Source organism: Corvus hawaiiensis, chromosome 13, assembly GCF_020740725.1.
Source record: "Corvus hawaiiensis isolate bCorHaw1 chromosome 13, bCorHaw1.pri.cur, whole genome shotgun sequence".
Taxonomy (NCBI): Eukaryota; Metazoa; Chordata; class Aves; order Passeriformes; family Corvidae; genus Corvus; species Corvus hawaiiensis.
Window position 1 is genome coordinate 9,696,966 of NC_063225.1, and position 22,243 is coordinate 9,719,208.

Consider the following 22,243-nt stretch of genomic DNA (forward strand, 5'->3'; position numbering starts at 1 on the left):
CCAGGGCTGGTAAGGAGCCCAGGATCACAATATCAGAAGTCTTGGCTTTTTAACCAAATTCACTGATCAGAGCACAAAACACGCTGATTGTGCTCTTTAATCATTAGCAACATGTCCTTTTGGAGTGGGATATAAAGCCCAGGGTCTTGATGGGCTGAAGGCCAGTTGGGGGTTGTCACTTCATCCCTGGAAGCAGTGACCCATCTGTGTTTATTGGTTCAGAGTTCCTCGTTCCCAGAGCTGCCCTTGAGCAGTGTCTGGAGCCCCTGGGAGCCATGTGGGAGCAGCTCTGCAGCAGGGCTGGAACAAGCCTGGAGAAGGTGACTTGATCTCATGCTGTGGGGGCTCAGCAGACTTCAGGCTCCTGCATTTCATGTGTCTCTGTTGGATTTTGTGGAAGGAAGCTTGTACTAGGATAATTACACTGAGATGGTTGAATATCATCTTTGCTTCCTCAAGGATCAAACAATAAATGACTTTTTTGTGTTTTTATACTCTTTGGTATCTGTATCATCGGTTTCAGTAAAATTTATATTGAATTGTAGAGAGAAGCCAATTACTCCTTTCTGTTGTTGTTTTGCAAGAAGCCCTTCTTCTGTTCCTTAGATGCTTCTTGCCAAGGCATGATTCTTTTCTTAAATTAGCAAAATGCAGTGCAATTAAAAACTACTTTGCATATGTGTGGGGAAGTTCAGGAAAATATTGGGGCTCTTGTACCATGTGCTTGACTGCAATGTTTAAACCCATCATAGCTGGTCCAGCTGTTCTCATACAATGTTTTCTAAGCTCTGCCATTCAAGTTAAAATAAATCAGTACTAAACTAATAGTGGAACAGAAGCAGTTTAAAGCTCCTGGGTCATTCTGCAATATCAGGATGACCAGAGCTGTCTGGAATACTTGTGTAGTGACTTTGTGTTCATTCTTCTAAAAAAAGATTGCACACCTGCATTGGTTCCTTGTATATGCTTAGCATTATTTTCTGAGTAAAACCAGTACTTTTCTCTCATCAGTTAGTTAGTGCAGTCTGAGATCAAAGCTGTTAGTTACAGCTTAGTTAGTGGGGCACAATCTTAGTTACTGGGGCACAATACAGTGCATTGGCAAACATGTTGGAACAATTTCCAGTAATTTTGGCTGAGTCTTAGAGGAAGTGGAAAGTAACACAGATTTACTGTGAGGGCTACACACTCCCTTACATGATCTGGAAACCAAGAGTTCACACTAGAAGGTAATTGCAGTGAGCATCCAATAACAAAACCTGAAGTTTAATGTTCTTTTCCCCTCTTGCTGTAGTAAGAAAAAATTATGCCATATATTTACTAGTTTCCACTGCAAAAACCATGATTTTGTTCTAAACAAGCTTGTGTATCGCAGGAGAGAAATAAAACTCTCTTCATGTTACACAAATTACTTGGTATCACCGACTGGCACTTTTTCCTCTGAACAACCTCAGAGTTAATAAAATTTTGATCTCTGTGATAATGTCTTGGAAATAGCTCAGGGAGCCGAGTTATTTACATTATTTGGAGAAATAACAGATACTAGCACTGGAGAATCTGAAGGGCGGAGTCAGCCCTCGTTTGTGGAGGTTGGGTTTCCTGCATCCCCACGGAGCGATTCCCAGATTCCCGGTAGCCGTGTCTCTCCTTGTTTTCCCTGGAGCAGGGGCCTGTGTCGGTGTCTGGCGGGGCTGGCTCGCGTCGGCTTCGCCTGCCCGTGTGAACAGCTCGCAGCATTCCGTGGGCAGCCCCGGCCATGGAGCAGGAATGTTTTACTATTGTGTTACTGGGCACTGATAAAAGTTTGCAGGCTTTTTATGGTCAGGTCCTCAAAGTGGCACTTGGTGTTTTGGTGATAAGGAGGCAGAGCTCTGCCTGTCGGACCCAGCTTTATTATCTGAGACAGGGAACTGTGGCTTAAATCCCTCCACAATGACAGGAACCCCATCTGGAGTGACGGTTTCCAGAGCCTGAAATGGGAGATACTGAGGCATTTTCCTTCCTCATGAGTCAAAGCAGAGTTAACCCCATTGTTAGCAAAAATGACATGCAGTCACTGAGAGGAAGAAGGCATTTTTATATTTAAATCTCTTCCTTTTTGTTTAACTTGGAGGATAATTTTCAGACCATTCTGGGGGGATGAACTGGCAGCATTACACTTAAAAGCTTTCCCTGGATCGCTTTAGACTATTGAAAAGAGCTCTAACAAAACTCCCTTGCTGCAAGACTTCAGTTCCTTCAGCATGTTTATCACAGGAGCCGGACTCTGTGTGTGCATGTTTTGCAAGCCTTTTCTTTGCAGAGCCTCAGTGCAGCTCTGTAATCGTGTCCTGGGCACTGCGTGCTGAGGCCGAGTGCTGCATAAAGACATTTGGGTTCTATTTCCAGAGTGCCGTGGGCTGCAGGGGTTAAGTGTAATCCAGCTTATACAGTGTTAACATTTTCCCTGCTGATACCAAAGTGTAGCAGGCTGGCAGGCTGACTTGTTAGGAAGGGCTGGGAGAGGGATAACAGGCTCCGACCTTGAGAGACAGAGCAGCCGGCCCTTGTATGGCCAAGTCCATATACGTGTCCAGCTGATTGGTTGGAGGAGCGGGATCGGAGCTGTGACAGGTGCTGGAGGAGTCTACACCTGTTTTCCCCATCTGCTGATCTAGTGATTACATTTTTGTGGGAGTTCCAGATACTGTGTGGGATACACGGAGCAAGCCAGGAAACTTGAGAAGGAATTGCAGCTTATGGTGAACTGTGATATTAAAGAATTTCAGGCAGTGAATTGGATTTTCAAGTCCTGCTTTAAAACTGCAATAGAAATAAGCAGGATTTTGCATATGTATGAATAGTGAGGAAGTTGTGTGTACTTTTTATTGTACTAAAAATCAGTTGACAGTAAAAAAAATGCTGGTGAATACTATAAGCTAAAATACTTTGTTTTATAAGTCAGAATTTCAGTGCATTATGGAAATTCCTTCTACGGAAAAACATGGGATTTTTTTTAGTGGTGCTGGAAACGTCAGCTTGCAGATTTCTGATCTTTAGGAGTTTTAATGTAAAATTCATGGAATATTGATAATTTCTGACAAAAAGGAAGTACACAACTCTGTCATGCCTATATAGTCCTACTGCTGCATTATGTACTGATAACGTTTATCTGTTTAAAATCTGCTTTCCTTTTGAAACTTTTTTTTAGAACATTAAAGATTTTTCCACAGGTAATGTTTTAAATACTGTTTTGTTTTAAATTAGAACTTGCAAAGAAAAATTTCTGATTGTGTAATAGGGTGAAAAAGAAAATCAAGAAATACAAATCTATCTTGTAATTTGGTCATGAGACCTGTAGTTTCACATCCTTTCTTTAATGCCTGAATTGTAGACAAGCTTGCTTTTTTTCCCCCAGGGGATGTTGATGTGAGCTTTCCATCAGAAAACAGGAAGTAGCTCCATAAAGTTAGTCCAAAGGACTCTGAAAAAGCTTATATTTAGCAAACTAAGTAATTTTAGAGAGGGATTATGTAATTTCTTTTTTGCAGTTCTTGTTATTATGCAGGATGACAGAAGTGCAGGAAGATCCTGCCTTTATCAACTACTGAGATCGAGTGTTGCATATATTAATATCCTGCAGTTGTTTAATTGGATCAAACATTTTAGCCACTGTGTTTGTCTAACTGTATGCTTTTTAATATGTGAATATTAAAATTGGGATGCTAAAATGAATTCATTGAAGATCCAGTAAACTGGCTTTTAATTACTGGTGAATACATGAACTCCTTTGCCACAGGCTTGAGTGTTCCTTGTCAGGCGACTTCATTCCATCAGCCAACGTCTAAAAATGATTGTACTTGGAATGCTGGGGAGATGAAGTGGTTGTAGGGGGAAGTTACCTGTGAGATGGCACCTGGATGAACCTTTTCTCTTTGTGTACTTTGCCACTATCTTGAAAGACTGATCCTGTCTGTTGCACAGTGAGTTTTGTCTGTGAAAGTTTGATGTAGGTTCAGGGGCTCTGAATGATTCAGTAGTGTACAAAACTTCTTGGCAAGTTAGTATGATTTGTATGTGAATTTTCCAATTGTATTTCAGACCTTAAGAAAGAAAGGCCTTAATGGTTGTGAGAGCCCTGATGCTGACGATTACTTTGAGCACAGTCCACTATCGGAGGACAGATTCAGCAAACTAAATGAAGATAGTGATTTTATTTTCAAGCGAGGCCCTGTAAGTACTTTTATTTTATCTCTACTTTTTATTTGTTGATCCTTTTTATTAACTTCATTATTTAGGCTCTGAACAAGAAGGAACACAGAGGGTGCGACAGCCCGGACCCTGACACTTCATATGTGCTCACGCCACATACAGAAGAAAAATATAAAAAAATTAATGAAGAGTTTGATAATATGATGCGGAATCATAAAATCGCAGTGAGTACTAAAGTATGGTTTGTGCTTCTCTTACATGCATGAGAATTTTCATGGTGTTTGCTTACCACTGAAAACCACTTCACAGACAAGAGGATGTAATGGCTTGAGAAGGGAAAAACGTTTCTGAGGAAAAATGAGATTCTGATATTTGGTCTTGTTAAAATACACTTTATCATAAAGAATCAGAAGATTTATCTCTAGATTTGGTTTTGCACTCACAGTTTTTCCTACCTTTGGAACACAAGATAACATTTAAAAATTTCGGGAGCCCACTGCATTACCTAATCCTACCTAAAATATATTTGCCAAGATAGATTTTCGTTGTGGGATGTAGGATCGTTTATTTACATCTTGTAGGTCTTCATCTGTCTGTTGATCAAGACTTTACAGTATGTGACAAGCAGGCAAATAGAATTGGATTAATTTTGTCATCTAACCAGTAGAATTTATTTTGCTGGAGTCTGGATGTAGAAAGTTATTTAGATATTTAAAACCAAGACTGCTGCACAATGAGGGCCTCAAAAGATTCCTTGTTGCTCCTGCTGAAATTCTAACAGAGACTTCCTTGAACACTGAAGGATATTTGAAAATTTTCTCCCAAGTGCCAATCCAGTGTGCAGCCATAAGTCACTTGGCTCCAGAACTTCAGTTTGGGGATAAAAGGAGTGGAAATATTGCATGTTTTTTGTGGAGGTGTTCATGATGACATTTAATTTCCACCTACAAAACCCTGTTAGTGTTGAGTATTACTAAGTATTTTCTAAGAAAACTAATACAGAGCTTTGCCACAGCCTTTGAATACTTTAAGATGGCAAATCTTGTAGCAATTAAAAGAGATGGACTGGGTGAGTTAATCTGCACAGACCCTGGGGCACTTGAGTAGTGTGTCCAAATGACTTGCTGATAATGGAAATCATTTCATCATTCAGAGCATAAGAGATACCTCCTCTGGGGACTGAACAGCAAACTGACAGTCATGACACCCAGCATCACTTCTGTTAGCACCTTACGCTTGAATAAAGCCGAAATCTTTCGGGTTTTGCTTTGTTTTGAAGATTTTGGTATCCAACACTTTTGTGTTGAGACATCTTCAGGTCTCATCTCTCAGTATGTTACAGCTAAATGGGTTTTTGGTGAAGAGCCTAAATGTTTGTGTGGACATCAGTGTAAATAAAGAAGGCAACATTATTTTTTAGCGGTACAGCTATGTATTTGTAACTTAAATTTGAGCAATTATGTTTCTGTTTCCAGTACTTCTGGGGCTTTATAAGAACACAGTTTCTCTTGTTCTCTCTTTGATTGCTGTCAAAGGATAGGAATGAGGCAAAGCGTGAAGAATTTGGTCGTAACCAAATGAGCACCATAGATGGGCAGGCAGCCTTTATTGTAAGGTGTGGGGGGAGGCTGTCACTTACTCGTTCTGTATTGAGAAACCTACAGAAAAAATGTTCCAGCTGTTACTTCCTAGCAGTGTGTTCAGCATGCTTCAGGTATTTCCAGTTTAGTTTGAGCTGCTTGACAGCATGCTGTGTAAAAACACCCTGGTTTTGGTAGATACTGAGAAGTTTCAAGTAGTTTCCCCTGAAAACAAGCGCCAGTAGGGCTTGTCATTGGTTAGATACTGTGAATGATTTGCTAGCATTACCTTGTTCTACTTCATTACTTTTTCCTTCCCATCTGTGCCAAAAATTGATGATTATTCTTAGAATGCGTCAGTAGGGGCATTGTTGTTGGCTCTTGTTAGTAAGAGATTTTGTTTCTTGTAGAGAGTATATTCTGCTCTTCTAATTAGTATAGTTATTGTTACATTTCTTGTATTTAACTTTTCGTGCAGAAGTATCATTCTAAGTGATTTTTAAGCTACACACGATGAAATTGCATTTTTTAAAGTATACTTGCTAGGTCATGTGTGTTGGTCATTTGCCTTTGACCTCTTAATCACAACTATCATCTCTCTGTTCTGTCAATAAATACTACTGGGTTTTTACCCTTAAATTGTACTTGTCATGGTTTTGTTTCCAGTAATTATGAGAGTTGTGAAAGAAAATAGTCCCTTTTGTTTCAGAAACCCATCACTGTCAAAGGATAGGAATGAGACAAAGGCCAAAGAAGTTAGTCACGACCAAATGAGTACCATAGATGGCAGGCAGCTCAGCTTTTGGTTCAAAAGCTGTTGAATAACAAACATACATACTACAGAAAAACAGTTGCATTTTAAATAGCGCTGTAAAAACTAGAATTTAAAAAACGAGATTTGCAAAGATGGAGTGGGTATTCAAGCAGGGGTTTGTGGAACCTGAAATGTTTAAATTCAAATTACTGAACTTTGTGACTTTCTAAAGCTCTGTTTATTTTTCTAGTCTGTTGAAAAACAAAGTCTTAGAGATTAGTAGCAATATTTTGACAAAGTTATTACTAGAAAATGTTATTACTAACTTGTTATTTTTTGTGTGATAACTGTTTGTAATGTGCATGTTTATGCTTACATTTTGAAGGTGCAACAATTCATTGATTTGTAGACATGTTTAGCTTGTCATTGTTTTGTAATAATCCAAATTAACGGTTAAATTTGTTGTATTTATGATCTTGTGAATTCATATGAATATTTTCAGTTTTTTCTGTTTGAATGTTACATATTTGAGAAATTTGAATAATTCTTTGGAACTGTAATTATGTGATGTAAAAGAATTTAACACCGTACTTTACCACAAATGGATGTTTTAAAATAGTATGTTTAATAGAGTTTAAAAACTAACAGAATTAACTTTCTTTTAATAAAACCCAACAAACTGATGTAACTGTGGATTTTTATAATGTGCTGTTTCTGCAAACACAGTTAATGCTAATGGTGTTGTCTTGTTGTTCCTCATCTTCTCTCCTGCAGCCTGGCTTGCCTGCCCAGAACTTCTCCATGTCGGTGACTGTTCCAGTGTCCAATCCCAACACTTTAACCTACAGCAACCCAGGGAGCTCCCTGGTGTCCCCATCCCTGGCTGCCAGCTCCTCGCTCACGGACACGACCATGCTGTCCCCACCCCAGAGCACCCTGCACCGTAACGTGTCCCCCGGGGCCCCACAGAGACCGCCCAGCACCGGCAACGCAGGTGAGCTCTCGCTGCTGCTGCGCCTTCCTTCCACACCCCCTGGGCAGTTTTGTATCAGAGCCCACAAAAACCCTCCCAAGTAACGAGTTCTCAGTGGTTTCAGTGCCTTTTCACAGCTTAAGTTTTGACATACAGCATTACACAATACTGTAATGGGGCAAGTGAGTTTAATGCTCTGGCTTATTTTGATTAGGTGGAATGCTGGGGACAACTGATCTCTCAGTGCCAAATGGAGCTGGTACCAGTCCAGTGGGTAAGTGCAGTATCGTGTCTTTGTTATAAAAAATAGTATTGTGGTTTTAGTTTCTCAGTTATTCAAAAGCAATTTTTAATTTTGACTCTTCTGAAAAAGTGGCTGTGAAAGAACAAAGGTTGTAATTTTTTTAGCTGCACTGTTATTGTCAAGTTTTATAAATTATTATCAGGCATTTAGCTTTTTACTGCTGTGCCCTTTCCACTTCAGTAATATTTGCCTTTTTTTATTTTAGTGGTTTTCAGTAGTAGCATGCTGCTCCTGCTTTTGTGTTTCTCTACAGGTGTAATTACAGCATTCTAAAAACATTTTATGTTTGCCAAATCTGAACTATTGCACTAAAGGCAACTCAGCTCAGTTCTCAACTTTAGTATTTGCAGGACCTGGATATTTGCTGCTCGTTGTGGTGCCAATCAGAATGAAGCAAATACAGACTGTATTGTTTGTATTGCCATGTGTATCTTAATACTCATTTTCTAGCAGTTACATGAAGAAAGCAATAAATCTTGGAAACTGATAGCTAGGGTCTGTCTTAATTTTGGATGATGATCAGAATTTCTTTTGAAAACAAATTAGAGATCTTGCCAAAAATCAAATCCACAGTATTTTTTGGTCTTCAGTAAAAATGTATTATAGCACTTTTTCATTTCAATAATGTTTTGTCTCCCCTAAACAAAATTTAGTGCTCTGATAGAGGGGCAGGCACCCACTGAAATGTGTCGTGTCACAGACAGGCAAAATAAATGATAGTTCAGCCACTTTGGTCACATTCCTTCTGTGCCATTGGAAGTCGTGCTGGCTGAAGGTCAGTTTTGCAAACACACCTAACTCCCCTTGGGAAGTGTTCATAGCATGGAATTAGAGAAGCAACTGTTAACCTTTCGGTGTTTGCCCACTGGCTACTTAGTGTGGCAGCTGGGAAAAAGTTCTTTGAACATCAAGTCAGGCAATTGAATTGATGAGTAAAAAATGCTGCAGCTCTCCAAGGCTGAAAGCACAGGATTGACTTTCCACTCTTTATCCATTCCTTGGCTATGTGCAGCAAAGATATGAAATATTAAAGAGTGGTTTCCATCAGGTAAGCAAGATTTTAAATGGAGGAAACTTCCTCAGTTGAAAAAAGATGACTATTTTTAGAAACCGTAGAGGTCAGATGTTGATTTCCATGGAATTTTTTGAGTCAGACTAAATAAGTTTATTATCAGGCTGTTTCAGGCCTCTTTTCCAAAATCAGGCTTTAGTAGCAGCAGCTTCAGATTTAAGACTCCTTCCTTCAATAAGCAAATAAAGCAGTGGTTACAGTGCTTGCTATAGGGTATCAGACTCTAGAAGTGCCCAGTTATGGCAGCTTGGGGAACATATTTAATGCAGTAAAATGTTTTCCTCCTTGCATTTATTAATAGTTTATGTAAAAAGTCAAAATGCATCACTTATCTCTTACTTGCAGAACATCACACCCAAGATGTTATACATGTACCCACTCACTTCTAGAAAGGTTTGTCATACAAGTGAGAGTTGTGACTGTACAAGAACAGGGGAACATCTCTAAGTACCTCTAGTGAAATTCAAATACCTGGTTAACACCAGAATGCTAAATCTGAGGGGTACCCTGAGTTGTCAGAGCTCCACTTGCTGTAAGTTATGGCATAAGAACTCTTTAACTACTGACAGGTGCACAGGAACCTTCTCAGTTACAACCACAATCAAGAAGTCATACGTAACCAGATTGACTAAATCTGCTGTCAACTTAAGCTTGACAGCTGCTGTTGAAATGTATCTTGTGTTAATTATGTCTGCAGACAATAATGGTTTTAGTTTCTTGCTGCATTTATTGTAGAGTTCACTTTTTAAAAATCTATTTTCTTCTTTTAGCTTCCAGGGTTTTTTTTTTTAAACTTCTCAGGAGTGGAGAATTCTCCTATGGATGTAGTGAAAGGTCACGTGCCAAATTTGCAGCTTCAATTTATAGAAGTGATGTCAGAGGTAAAGATAGAGTACTGGCATATCCATATTCCCAGATATTCTCTTATAAATAAATAATGGAAAAACCCATCTTCTTCAGTATTATGAAGTTCTTGAGCATCTGAGATTTTGTTCTCATTTCCTTGAAAGACACTTATATGCCTTTATCTCTTAGTAACAAGCAAGTAAAGGTTATCTTGCTTATTTGGGACCCAGTTCAAACAAAGATGTTGCATAAAATGGCTCATATTGAGTTCACATGAGTCTTTTTCTCAAGTCCTGTGTAACTTGATTGGAATGGAAATGATTTGCTTTAGCAGTCAATCTGCCAACTTAACAGTTTTTCTGTGGAAAATAACTTCGAGTAAAAATATCTGCGTGTTGTAGCAAAGATTGGTAGGTGGTTTTTTATATCCAGAACAGAAAATTTTGTGATCACTTTATAATACTGAGAGCTTACTTCACATGCAGCTGTCATAACTCTGAAAAAGCATTTTCATTTTGTAATATTTTTAAAATTCTACCCACCACATAAAAAACATTTGCTGAAAATTTTTACTTGGCAAATATACCAGTTTTGAGAGGGGAAAAATGTCCAGCATTATAACAGAGTTTGCTCTAGAGCTAATTTATTTTTTCTGTTAGTGAGATCAAATGTTTCTGAGCTAGAACACTGTGATGATCCTGTTGCTCCCGGTCACTGTTAAACCCTGTTCAGTTTGTGATGGCCATCAAATGTGCCCCAGAGTCTCGTGTCACCAGGATGTGGGGAACACTTTAGGCAGAGTACAGCCTCAGGTGCCCAGATACAAGGGAGGGTTTCTTTGGCGGATGGATCCATGGATGATGTTCCAGTTTGCCATGAGTTCCGCTTTGCTGTGTTCCAGTAGATTGGTATCATCCCATGAATCATCCACAGGTTGCCAGTGAAATGCACTTCCAGTGACCTTGTCCCATCCTTGAGGACTCTGAGAATCAGAAAAGCTCAGAAGTACCACCACAGTTATTCAGTCTTTACTTTTTCTTCCACACCTTTCACATGTGGCATTGAGCCAGAACCATGCCAAGAATCTTAGCTGGTTTTCATTGCCAGGGCTGCATGAAAACCATAAACCCTAAGTTCTTCCTAGTTCCAGGTGATTCTTAAGGAACTTTTGGAAGTGGAGGCTGTTTATGGCTTCCCAAAGTCACAGTATTTTCCATCTGTACATTCCTGTGTCACTGAAGTAGCCCTTCTGGTCAGTAATGCAGATTATGGACACAGTTAATCTTTTGGAAAAGAAGAAAAAAGAAAAAGAAATTGTCTTTCCTCTTACATTTCTACCATCAAGACAATGGATAAATGGATACCCTGGTCTGCTTGGGTACTGAACTTCTCCTCTTTGTTCCAGAGCTGTATCTTCCCTAATGTCCTCACTAATCTTCAGGTTCTGAGAATGTGAAGTAACCTCAGGAATACGTACTTTCTTTGGAGTAGAACTGAACGATATACCTGCTTGAAAAGCTGTGTCTTGTGAGCTGCAGGATTTCTACTGAGAGTCAGTCTAGATCATGTGTGGTCTTTTATCCTGGCCTGAGGAGGGATTTTGCAGAGGTGCCACTGACAGCTTGCGCACAGCTGTAAACTGCTTGGAGGTGCCGGAAAGGGATCAAGACAGGACTGTGAAAAGCCACACCTGTAAATGGTTCCCTGTGTCTTGAGGGCTTGGCTGGTGGGGGAAGCTTTTTGTGTGTGTCTGAAGATAAAAGAATCTTTGAGCTTGGTCTTGCACAAGTCTGAATACGCTGCAATTCCAGAGTGCACCAGAGGCTTCAATAACAGGAACGCTCTCTGTGCACACCTTTCTGGTTGTGTTTGGTTTGTGAAATGAGAGACACTCCAGTGAGGAGTATTCAAATAACTCCTGAAAAACACCTCTTGCAGTTTCAGGCAAATGTTCTGCATTGATGCTATCAGCCTCTTCCTTAAGAATGCAAATTTCTTCTGCCTCTACCCCACTCTGACATTTATATAATGTCCCCTTGCCAGCCTGTTTCACCTGCATCAGCTACAAGGCTTGGCCCTGTGGGAGAGGACCACCTTAGGAAAGCAGCTGTAAATGAACACTGAACATGTTTCTGCTTAAGGCTGTGCTTTCCTGATGGTATTTCTGGTCTGTGCTTCCTCTTCAGTGAGACAGGTAGGATCTGTTCCAGGTAGTCTTTAAGTAGTCAGAGCCCCTCACTTCCCAGCTGTATGGAAAGGGGTGTGACTTCAGAATGTTTGCTCACCTGCTGCTAAATGTAGCACACGAAGGTTCCTGCTCTGTGCTGTCAGTAGTGTCCAGGCATCATGGCTTGCCTTGCTCTGATCTTTGAGAGGACACAGGTCAATACAACAGTCAGGGTTTCACCCTTCTCCAAGGAAGGGTCTGAAGGATCCCTGAGGAACACAAGACCAGTCTATTCATTCCTACAGCTTCCAGGCTCTCTTGAAGGTAAAGGAGTTCAGGGAGTGGGCTGCAGAGCAGCTGTTTCACAGGGTGTGAGCTGAACCCTTTTCCTTTGCTGGACGTTGTCAGCACATAACAAAGGCTGATCCATCCATCACTCTCTGATTAAATCAGCTCACAAGAAATGACTGGCTGAAATCAGCATGAAAACATGCTGGTTGAAGAAAGAAAGTATTTGTTTTTTTTTTTTTTTTTTAACTGTAGCTCTTTCTCCTTGGAAACCACCCGTCTGCATGATACGAGGTCAGTTCAGCCCCTGAACTACCATTAGGTTTTAGTTGAAATTTCGTATCTTGCTATGTGTGTTTGTTATCTTACCATAATTTCTGATTTACTGAGAGGTACATGACAATTCTGGTTGGAATTTGCCATACAGAGAACAAATTATTAGTCTCCCAGCTGGGTTGAAGTAAGTCTCAACATTTATATAATGTCCCCTTGCCCAGGATACACTGCCACATCTCCAGTTGTTCTAAACACCATTTCTCTCCTCCTTTCTTTGCCATTCTTTACATTGGCTTTGTATAGAGACATAGAAATTGGCAAGTTTAGGAAGTAAACCGATGTAATAAACTGTAATCTGTTAATCAACAAAAGACCTAAAAGACTTCCAGTTGCTGTTGCTGATGTTTCACTCAGATACAAGAGCAATATGCCTTTATTTAGGTTTGCTGTTGCATTCTGAATAATAACCACCCCTTTAAATTCTAAATATCCTTGAAAATTCTTTCTCCTTTTATGTAGCTGTAGGCAAAAGAAAATTTCCAACAACCTGGGAAATAACCTTTTTTTTAAGTTCTGTAACATGACTAAGCATTCTCTTGACATTTAGTCATGTGTGTTTCTTTTTTGCTGCCTTTAATATCTAAAGTACTGCCTTAGAAGCATAAATCTTACATGTTAGACATGTTTCAAGACCATATATTACTATCAAAGGTATATTTTAATTCTAATTATAGTATTATCTGACATATTTATTTGTAAAGATCAGTAAAAATACATGTATTTCAGATTCCTTGAGATATTACAGTAAATTCTTTCCAAAGCTAATATAGAACTTGAGCTTTTTGAAATGGTGGTAGAATCAGCAGTGATTGCTGTGCAAAGCTGAAAATGGTAGGAATGGCATATGCTGTTTTTAATTTCATTTGCATTTTATTTTTAATTTATGTTTGCTTGAATCTGTTATACTAAACCCCAAAGTAAACAAATTGAGCAACTAATGCTCAGAAATGCTATTGTTGGGTTTACTTGCAATATGTCCCTTTGCCCAAGGTTCATCATGTAAATGTTTTCCTTGAGTAGATTTTATCTGGCCTTCTGATGCCCTGTGAATCAATGGCTTGTTGCAAACACAATTTTCAGTTTACTTCTAATTGTGTGATGTCTGTTGGGTTTTATGAGGTCACTTGAGGCATAAATATTTAGTTACTACAATCCTGATTTTTGCTTAATCTTACATGGCTTAGCTGCTTGCCCACAGTTATTCCAAAACTGTGTATAACGGTTCAGTTATTTCAATGATATTTATCTTTTGGTGGTTCGGTTTTCCAAAGTGAACCACCAAAAAAAAAAAAAAAAAAGATTAATGGCATCAATGCCTATAATTTATTCCTTGAGTAGTAATAAGTACATGGAGTACTTTCCAGCCACGTGTGTTCATTGTTTCAGCTGATGTGATTTATATAGTGAAATATGAGTCTGGCTCATGTAATTGAATGCTGTGTCTTGGGCTGCAGGACAGTAAATGAGATTAAGCTGTATTATGTCTCTGAAGGCAGAATATCCAGTTGGTATCATGGGTGGGTTGTAACATTTCACTTCAGAAAAGAAGTTGCCTCAAAAGTAAACACTTTCTGACTAAACAAGAAGTAGTCTAATGTACGTTGGCAGGGTTTGTTATCATCAAATCTAATTAAATTATGATTCATATAATTGAGAGCTTATATTTGCATTGGTGTCTGTTTTCCGAAGGACTGTTTTGAACATGGTTTCACGTCTGTTTTAAGGAATTAGAGTTAAATAAAACTCTTCCTTTGGGAGTAAAAACGGTTGTATTTTTACACATATGTAGGATTTTATAGTCTGTTTCCATTTTCAGTTTGAAAACGTTTTTAAACATAAAGTATTGTCTTTGGGGAAGATCTATAGTGGGTAGGGTAGAAACAATTTCTGTATTATATGAAATAGTAAGTAGAATTTATGGGGTTATTAAGGCCTCGGTTTGGCAAAGGGCCGTGTAGTTGCATCATCCTGTACTCATTATCTTTTTCTGGCTCCTGACCTTGCTCTAAGAAATACCACACATTTAGTTATCCTTTCACTCTTAACTGGTAATTTGATTTTCTTATTAGATTATTAAAAGGAAAAAGGCTTGAAGTTTCATACTAAAAATGAATATTCTGCACTCTTATTGCAGTCCCAGCATATGATCCGTCAGATGATCGATACAGACACTCCAGTGTTTGCTCAATGTTCAGTGCCAGCTCTTTATCACAAAGGGCTGCTATTGGATTAATACCCAGAGTATTGCACACTTAAGATATTTTTCGTTGTTGTTTCTCCCATTTTTAATATATTTTAAACACTCCTTTTAAGAAGTGCTCAGCCTTTTGTCAGAAGAAATGCTTTGACTCTGCCCTCCTGCCGCCTGATGCTGCGCAGAGCAGGCAGTGGCAGGGAGTTCGTTGTTTTTGACAGCACCACTAAAAGCATGAAATGTTTCTGAAGGTTTGGCAGAGCCCTGGAATAAGGGCTCAGGAAATGACTGGATTGGGTGTGGAAGAAAGACACTGTCCAGATTTAACACACGGGCTACCGAAATACTTGAACCAGAGGACAGGAAATGGTATCATAGGATGGCCCAAAGTGCAGCACAGAACCCCATTGTTCGTACAGAGTGGGATTGTTGTGCAGCTTAAACTCTGCTCAGAACTCCACAGCCCTGCCATGGAAAGGTAACACTGACAGCCCCAGTGGGTAATAAAATGCTATTTATTATCACGTTAAAGCCCAGATTTTACTTCTGGTATAACAGTAAGTTCTTTAAATGTTCTGGCATTTTTGCTGAAAATGGGAGGTACCATAACAAAGTTTCAGATATAATTTGGTGAAAATTATGCCATTTTCTAATATTTTTCCTCCCTAGCATCTCTTTCCAAATCCGTTTAGCTTTTTCCCTGTCCATTGTGTAGGATGTCTCTGGCAATCTGATGCTCTGCAGGCTGGCTGTACCTCACACTGCACTCATTTATAATGGATAGGAATTGATGCATTACTGTGTTAACAAAATCATGATTCTGCAAAAACTGTCTCCATTTCAGGAACCTTAAGGGTAGCACAGAACTTAATTTCTCCTTTTGGCTTGTTGGTTTTTCCATGTGACCCAGCTGTGGAGAGTTTTCTCCTACGAGTCAAGAGTATATTTAGCCCTAGTGTGTATTCTCATCTCCAGCCCAACTTTTCAACCACTCCACCTAAATTTTATCACTAACCTAGAAGCATCTGAATAAATTCTGCTGTTACCTGCTGAGGAATGTAGATCCTTTAATCACAAAATGAGTAAATGAGTTTTTGCTGTGGTTTTTAATACAGAAAGAAGAATGCTGACATTAAAAACTTTATTTTCTGCTGTGTTCCTTCTTTTCCCCATAACTTCAGAGTTAAAAGTCATATTCCCATACCTCCTATACAAATGCTTCAGGAAAGTACTAAATTAGAATAACTCCTCCTTGCTCTGTTAACCCTGGAAAACTCAAGGGATATATCAGATCATCCATGTATGGTCAGGCTTTTGGCACAGTGGGAAATCCACATAGTGAGTAAATCCTGAGGAGGCTTCCTCACTAGGATCCTGGTGAATTCCCATCGAGGTTCTTAGTGTGCCTTGGCTGAGTATCTTGGTAGGACCAGGCACCTTCATGAAGCTTTGTGCCCTTGCTCATACATGTTGCTATTCTTCCTTCTTGCTGTGCTATTAAAGGCATTAAAAATGTTGCTAAAGAAGGTAGAATGTGACACTGACAACTTTCTTATTTTAATTGCTTTTAGATTAATATGTATTTAATGCAATAAAATTGGATTGGGCATAGGGGCCTATTCAAATTAGAATAATAATGCAAAATTCATGCCAGCGTGGCGCTACGGGCGATTAGGAGAGAATTTCCCACACAGTGAACTTTGTCTCATAGACTTTTCCCTGATTGTGCCTATAAAAGCTGCTTTCAGACTTGCAGTGTTAATGCAAACAGAATCTTACTATGAATTTTTTATGTTTATTTATACACACACACAGGTTCTGTAGGGTAAACTATGGGGTTGCCTGTTGCAAAATTCTCCTTAACAACTTTTCTTCTGTTTGCAGCTGAATAAGGTTTGTGTATTTTGGGAATTGTTGCTATAAATATGATTCTGTGATTGGAATGTGGCTTTAACATTTTTTCTGAGAAATATATTTTGGTTAACATGATTGGTGCTTCTGTCAGGATGGGAAAATAGAATACTGGGCACTTCACTGATTTGCTGCCTTGGTACTGTTTTCTGATCAGTTCTGATTGTAAGCTGAGGCCTCTACCTTGAGCATATTCAGCTTTTGGAGATTTCAGGGCTGAATCCTGGACCTGTAGGCTTTGGCTTGTCTAATTCCACTTAAAATGAGTACCAGGAGTAAGGAGAAAGACTTTGTAAATAAACCTATGGGCATAAGCAATGTGTATATCTGGAATTAATTTGAAGGGAAAGGATTTGTTCCCCTCATTGTTGCTAAATACAATAATCAGACAGTAAATATTGATGCTGAAATGAGTCCTACAGATCTTGGATGTATATGAAAAATATGTAAATTTTAGAAACAGAGACTTTGGGAGCTGATCTTTTATTCTCACAGGCAACAATTCAGTGTAGTCCATGCTCTGTCGGGGTGGGGACCAAGTGGGGTTGTGCAAAACCCTAACTCTTCTGCAGGCTCAGCCTGAAGGAGCTTCAAAGGGCAAAATAAACACAACGGATGTTATTAGAAATAGTTCTTTGGCAATTTGCTCTTCTCAGCATTTAAGCAGCCACAGTGTGCCCTTGGAGTGATATTCCCTTTACATATTGATCCTCTGGTGAGAGTGGTTTGTGTTCATTCGATTGTTCAATACACAGCCCCTTGTGGGAAGTTTGTTATCGGAAGTTTTATGAAATAAATATTTCATAACTGGTACATGAGCACCAAAATTTTGTATTGTCCTTCTCCTCCGTCTTATGGTCCATTTGTTTTTCCTCTTTCAGGAAATGGGTTTGTGAATTCCCGAGCTTCACCAAGTCTACTTGGTACCAGTGGTGGTGGGAATGGCCTAGGCAAAGTCATGCCTACAAAGTCCCCACCTCCACCAGGAGGAGGAAATCTTGGCATGAACAACCGCAAACCCGACCTCCGTGTCGTCATCCCACCCTCCAGCAAGGGCATGATGCCACCACTGGTGAGTTAAAACATTTGTTCTGAGTCTGGCTGTGAAAATGGGTGTTCTGCCCACATGCATAGGGAGAAACTGTCTCACCTGCTTATCATAGGGTGTAGGAATAGAGGGGTGTTTGTATTCTGAAATGCCACTCAACTCAAAAGATGAAATTCAAAAGTACGAATTATGACCTGGGGAGAAGTTAAATTTGTAAGGAATTTTCACAGGTGTAAAATAGCAGCCTGACCTAAACGTGGCACAATCCTAGAGACAGGGCCGGGGTCTTTGGTGTCTTGATCTGACATCCCTCTGACTTGGTACTGAGAACTCCAGTGGTTTGGAGGATGTGGGTTTTAAAAAGGGTTATCCATTATTCTGTGGAGGAACAGCTGATCTTCATTGATGATGTGAACTCTATTAACGTGCCCTAAAGCACATTTTGTACCTGCATTTCCCGGGTCGTAACGGCTGTGGGATGTGAAGTGCAGCTTCCGTGGTGAGGAAGGGCTGAGAGCAGCACTGGTCTGATGTGGCACCAGGGAACGTGACCTTGGCTGTCCTGCGGAGCTGTCATGTCTTCAGCGAGGCCATCAAAGAGCACTGAGATGCTCTGCAGTGCTGCTCTGCACTTTGGCATCTGGGCAGCAATGTTTGTCCACCCAGGCTGGGAATAGCACATGAGTTTCGTGTCAGCCATGAGGCAACCACGGCCTCAAGCCCAGAACAGGTCTTGCAGGAAGCATTACTCTGTTTTTCCTTTAATTTACTTGGCCAAATCCTTTGGTCTTAGTCTTTTGCTGCCATGTAGAAATTGTCAGCGTCTCTGTGGATGTTTTCTGTGTATGGAAGAATGGGCCATAACCAGGAGGAGCAGGATATAAACAACACAAGTACTCTCTGTAAATAATTCCTATTTGTTTTTAAGCTACCACAAGTGCTTACATTTGTTACTGGTACTCATTATGAATAATAGCAAATTAATCCAAGTAACAAAAGCTATAATTAGCCTCAGAGTAATGATTCTTGAAAAAAAAAAGGTTTTTCTAGGAATACTGAAGTGTAGGACAGATAGGAGGTATACTGGCTGATTATTACAGTGGAAATTGCACTGTTAATTAGAAATAGGAACAGTAATGCAGTTCTGATGTTAGTGGTGCACAGCACCTATTTACTGTTGTGCTCTGAAGAACAACATCATATTCAGCTTTGGGCTTGTCTATGTTTTTGGGGGAGTTAGGAGATTTCAGAGTAGATGCTGGCATGGAATGATGGTTGTATGTGAAAAGTATTTTGTTGGTGAGCTGGCTTATTGGATCAGTGCAGCCAGAGACTGCTGTGCTGCACATCCACATGTGCAGCCGTGTCCTTGGGGTCACCAAGCTCTTGCTGCACCAATTTCCCCAAAGCCAGTGTTCTGTACAGCAGGTTTTATGTGACACGAATTTCATGAAGTATTACATTTCTAGCAGTATTATCTACAGAATCAGGTGGCAAACACACATTATTAATTAAAATGAATCAAAATCCTGAAGCACAAACGTGACTTTTTCTTTCATTTGAAAGCAATGCTATTTTTAGTAACTATGTTATCCCTCTTGTTTGCTGAGTACAGTCGGAGGAGGATGAATTGGAGTTGGTGAGTTTGGGCTGCTGTTTGCTGAGAGACAGCAAGATGCTGGAAATGTCTTTCACTACAGCTTTTTAACTGTAGTTTCATTACATATTTTAAATAATTCCAGTGTTCCCTTGGTAGCAGACAAAAATACATTTGTTTTATCAAACTCAAAACTAGACCAATTCAAGTTGAAAACACATCCAAAGTCAGCACTTGCCATTTGTAAACTTCTATTTTTTTTTTTTCCTGAAAATGTTTCTGTTTTTCTTGGAGGGAACATTGGAAAAGAGCCTTACAAAGTAACTGTCCATGTATATAGGATTTGTACTGCCTTCTGTATGAAATACAAATAATCACTTTCCATCCCCTAAATTATTGGAATGTTTTTAGAAAGTGGCTTCACTTGTGAAGTTCTTCAGATTGTAACACCAGCCCTGTGTTACTTCTCTTCCTTTCAACGAGATGACATCATTGCTGGTGAGGTCACCTTTTTGGAGGTTAGAATTATTTCATCCTGCGTGAGATTATCAAACCACAGGGGTGTTCCCTGTTTACCAAAAGGAGGAGAGAATTGCAAGTGAATAATTCTACCTTTTTTCCAGTGGAAGGATATTCTGCTTTTAAAAGGAAACTCTTGGGATTTGTGTGTTTTCAATTTTTCTTTCCCCAAAGTTTTTAACATTTGGCATTCTGTCTGGAAAATTAACGTAAGGCTAAAATAATTCATAACTTATTTTTAGAGCGATTTGCAAATTGTTTGGCTGCTGTGGCACAAACCAGGCAGAAGATGCTGTGTCAGATTCACAGAGAAATAAATCAACCTATTGCAGACCTTGATTTGTTGTTGAACATGGACCTGTTGCTAATATGAGGCTCTAATTGCATGAAAGCATGGAAAATGTAGTGATTTAGATAAATTTCTTGATGAATGCATGCTGCTGGTTGATTTTTACCTTAAACATGAGAAATATATTTTAAAAGTAAGGGAAAATGGTTTTTAAAAGTCAGTATTGAAGTTTTTAAGTGTTACTGGGATGTCTTGCTCGTCGAGCAGTTAGAGCTCTCCCACTTTCTTCTCACCTTCAGGGGAGTGTCTGGTTTTCAGTGCAAGAAGAAAAGCTCAGTGTAAAAGCACTTAATCAAATATCATTGCAATTGAAATTAAAGCCAAAGCCTTTGGACTGAGGGATTCCCCCCTGCCCTGTGCTGTGTGGGATCAGCGGATGGAGCCGCACGTGGATCCCATGTGTGGCGTGGGCCATCTAGTGGCTCCAAAAACTGGGACCAGCCCTGACAGGAGCAGCACTCACACAAAGGAAAGGTGCAGTGTCTGCCTCAAACATGGTAAAGAAATACGAGCTACACCTGCAGGATTCTGTCTGATGCTGATTCCAGTGCGGGGAAGCAGTTCCAAATCCCATCTGTGAACACTCTGTGTGGTTGGAGCTGAGCACTGAATATGAAAAGCAGCTACCAACAGTAGCGTAGCATGAAATAAAGATACTGAATTCTTCCTGCTACATTTGCACCAGTTCAAAAGATTAAAAAAAGAAATCCTGAAATTTGTCATTAATCTCCAAGGACAACAAATATTGGGCACATCTAAATATTGCTTAGTGTCTTTGTGTGGCTGAGTGTTCCAGGAATTATATTCAGAAAGAATTTACATCAGAAAACCACCTTTATACCTTTATTAGCCACTTAAAACCCAAAAAGCAATCCCATGAGGAAATTCTTTGGTCTGGATTGTTTCCCAGTATATTCCTCTTTACTTTTCCATTATGCAGTAATCCCGACTTCATAGGCAGCCATCCAAGAAGGCTTTGGAGAAAGGTCAATTCCTGACAGACACAAAAATCTGCTCTAATAACATCTCTTTATGCCAGATAAACTTGGTCTAGGGGAGATTTTCAGAAGTACGTAAGTGATTTAAAGGGATCAATTACAGCAAATCAGAGGGACTTTCTCTGGGACTTGGAGCTTTGAAGCCTGGGAGCTCTGAAGCAGAGAGGGCACATCTGCCAGTGTGTGTGTTTGGCAAAAAATGCCAAAGAGCCCCATAATCCTTGGGAAGCTCGAAGGTGGGAATTGCAAGAGCAGCCAGACACAAGAAAGATCAGAAGCTGGCAGCCAGTGAAAGCTGTGGCTAATTTTAATATGGATGCTGTGATATGTATTACTTTCTTTAAATGGGAAAGATACAAGATTGATAACCCTCAATTCATCTTCATAAATTTAAGCTTAAAATTGAATACAGCCCCATTTCTGTACCTGCTCATTCTGATATTTTTAAGGGAATGATGCATTTTTAATGCTGCTCATTCTCTCAAGATTAGAGTGGAGAAAAAAGTTAACTGGTGCAGATCCTGAAATACCTGTGTCTGAAATAAGGGAAACTTGCAAGACTGAGTAAACTTCAGCGTTGTAAAGCTATGAAATGGATCCCTACCAAAGAGATGAGAAACTGCTCCTTTTGTAGCAAATACTTTTTCAGAGATAGAGGTTCTCTTTAAAACCAGCAGATTGAAACCCAGCTCCTTGTAGAAATACAGGATGTAGAGACTGCTGCCATTTCTAAGAATCCTGCAGATAAAAGTAAGTATCTGTTGTTGAAAAATAAAAACACGTAGAATTTTCTGTTCTTGACAGTATCTGGCCAAATGGTGTCGAACCTCATATTTTCAAGATGATTTGCAGTTGCCACCATGGAGAGCAGAACGTTCTGTGGCAGGAGCTTTGCTGTCTGGTGCTGTTCACCACAGTGTTTAATTAATTTTCTATCCAGCAAATTTGGTTAGAGCTTATTTTGAGTGATATGTTTGCTGCAGATGTTCATTCCAGTATATGGGAAAGAAAGACTGTTACTAAAAAGCCAACTTGTGCCCACAGATTATCTGAGACAATCTAGTTTAGCTATTTTCCCTGTCAGAAAAACACAGTTGTGCTCTTTGTGAACTCCAG

The 22,243-nt window shown here is 39.6% G+C and overlaps 1 protein-coding gene across 9 annotated transcripts in view; it reads left to right on the top strand.

Annotated features, from left to right (window-relative positions):
* Positions 1-22,243, top strand: part of MEF2A (myocyte enhancer factor 2A) — an 82,647-nt gene that overhangs the window by 51,610 nt on the left and 8,794 nt on the right. For 3 of the 9 annotated variants that reach the window (XM_048317158.1, XM_048317157.1, XM_048317159.1), the window contains 5 exons: positions 4,278-4,427; positions 7,300-7,519; positions 7,713-7,772; positions 17,498-17,688; positions 19,280-19,303. In XM_048317158.1, the coding sequence (XP_048173115.1) occupies positions 4,278-4,427; positions 7,300-7,519; positions 7,713-7,772; positions 17,498-17,688; positions 19,280-19,303 (645 nt within the window). Of the gene's footprint in view, positions 1-4,080; positions 4,213-4,277; positions 4,428-7,299; positions 7,520-7,712; positions 7,773-17,497; positions 17,689-19,279; positions 19,304-22,243 lie in introns of all 9 variants that reach the window. The other 6 variants (XM_048317166.1, XM_048317161.1, XM_048317162.1 and 3 more) reach the window with 6 other exon arrangements.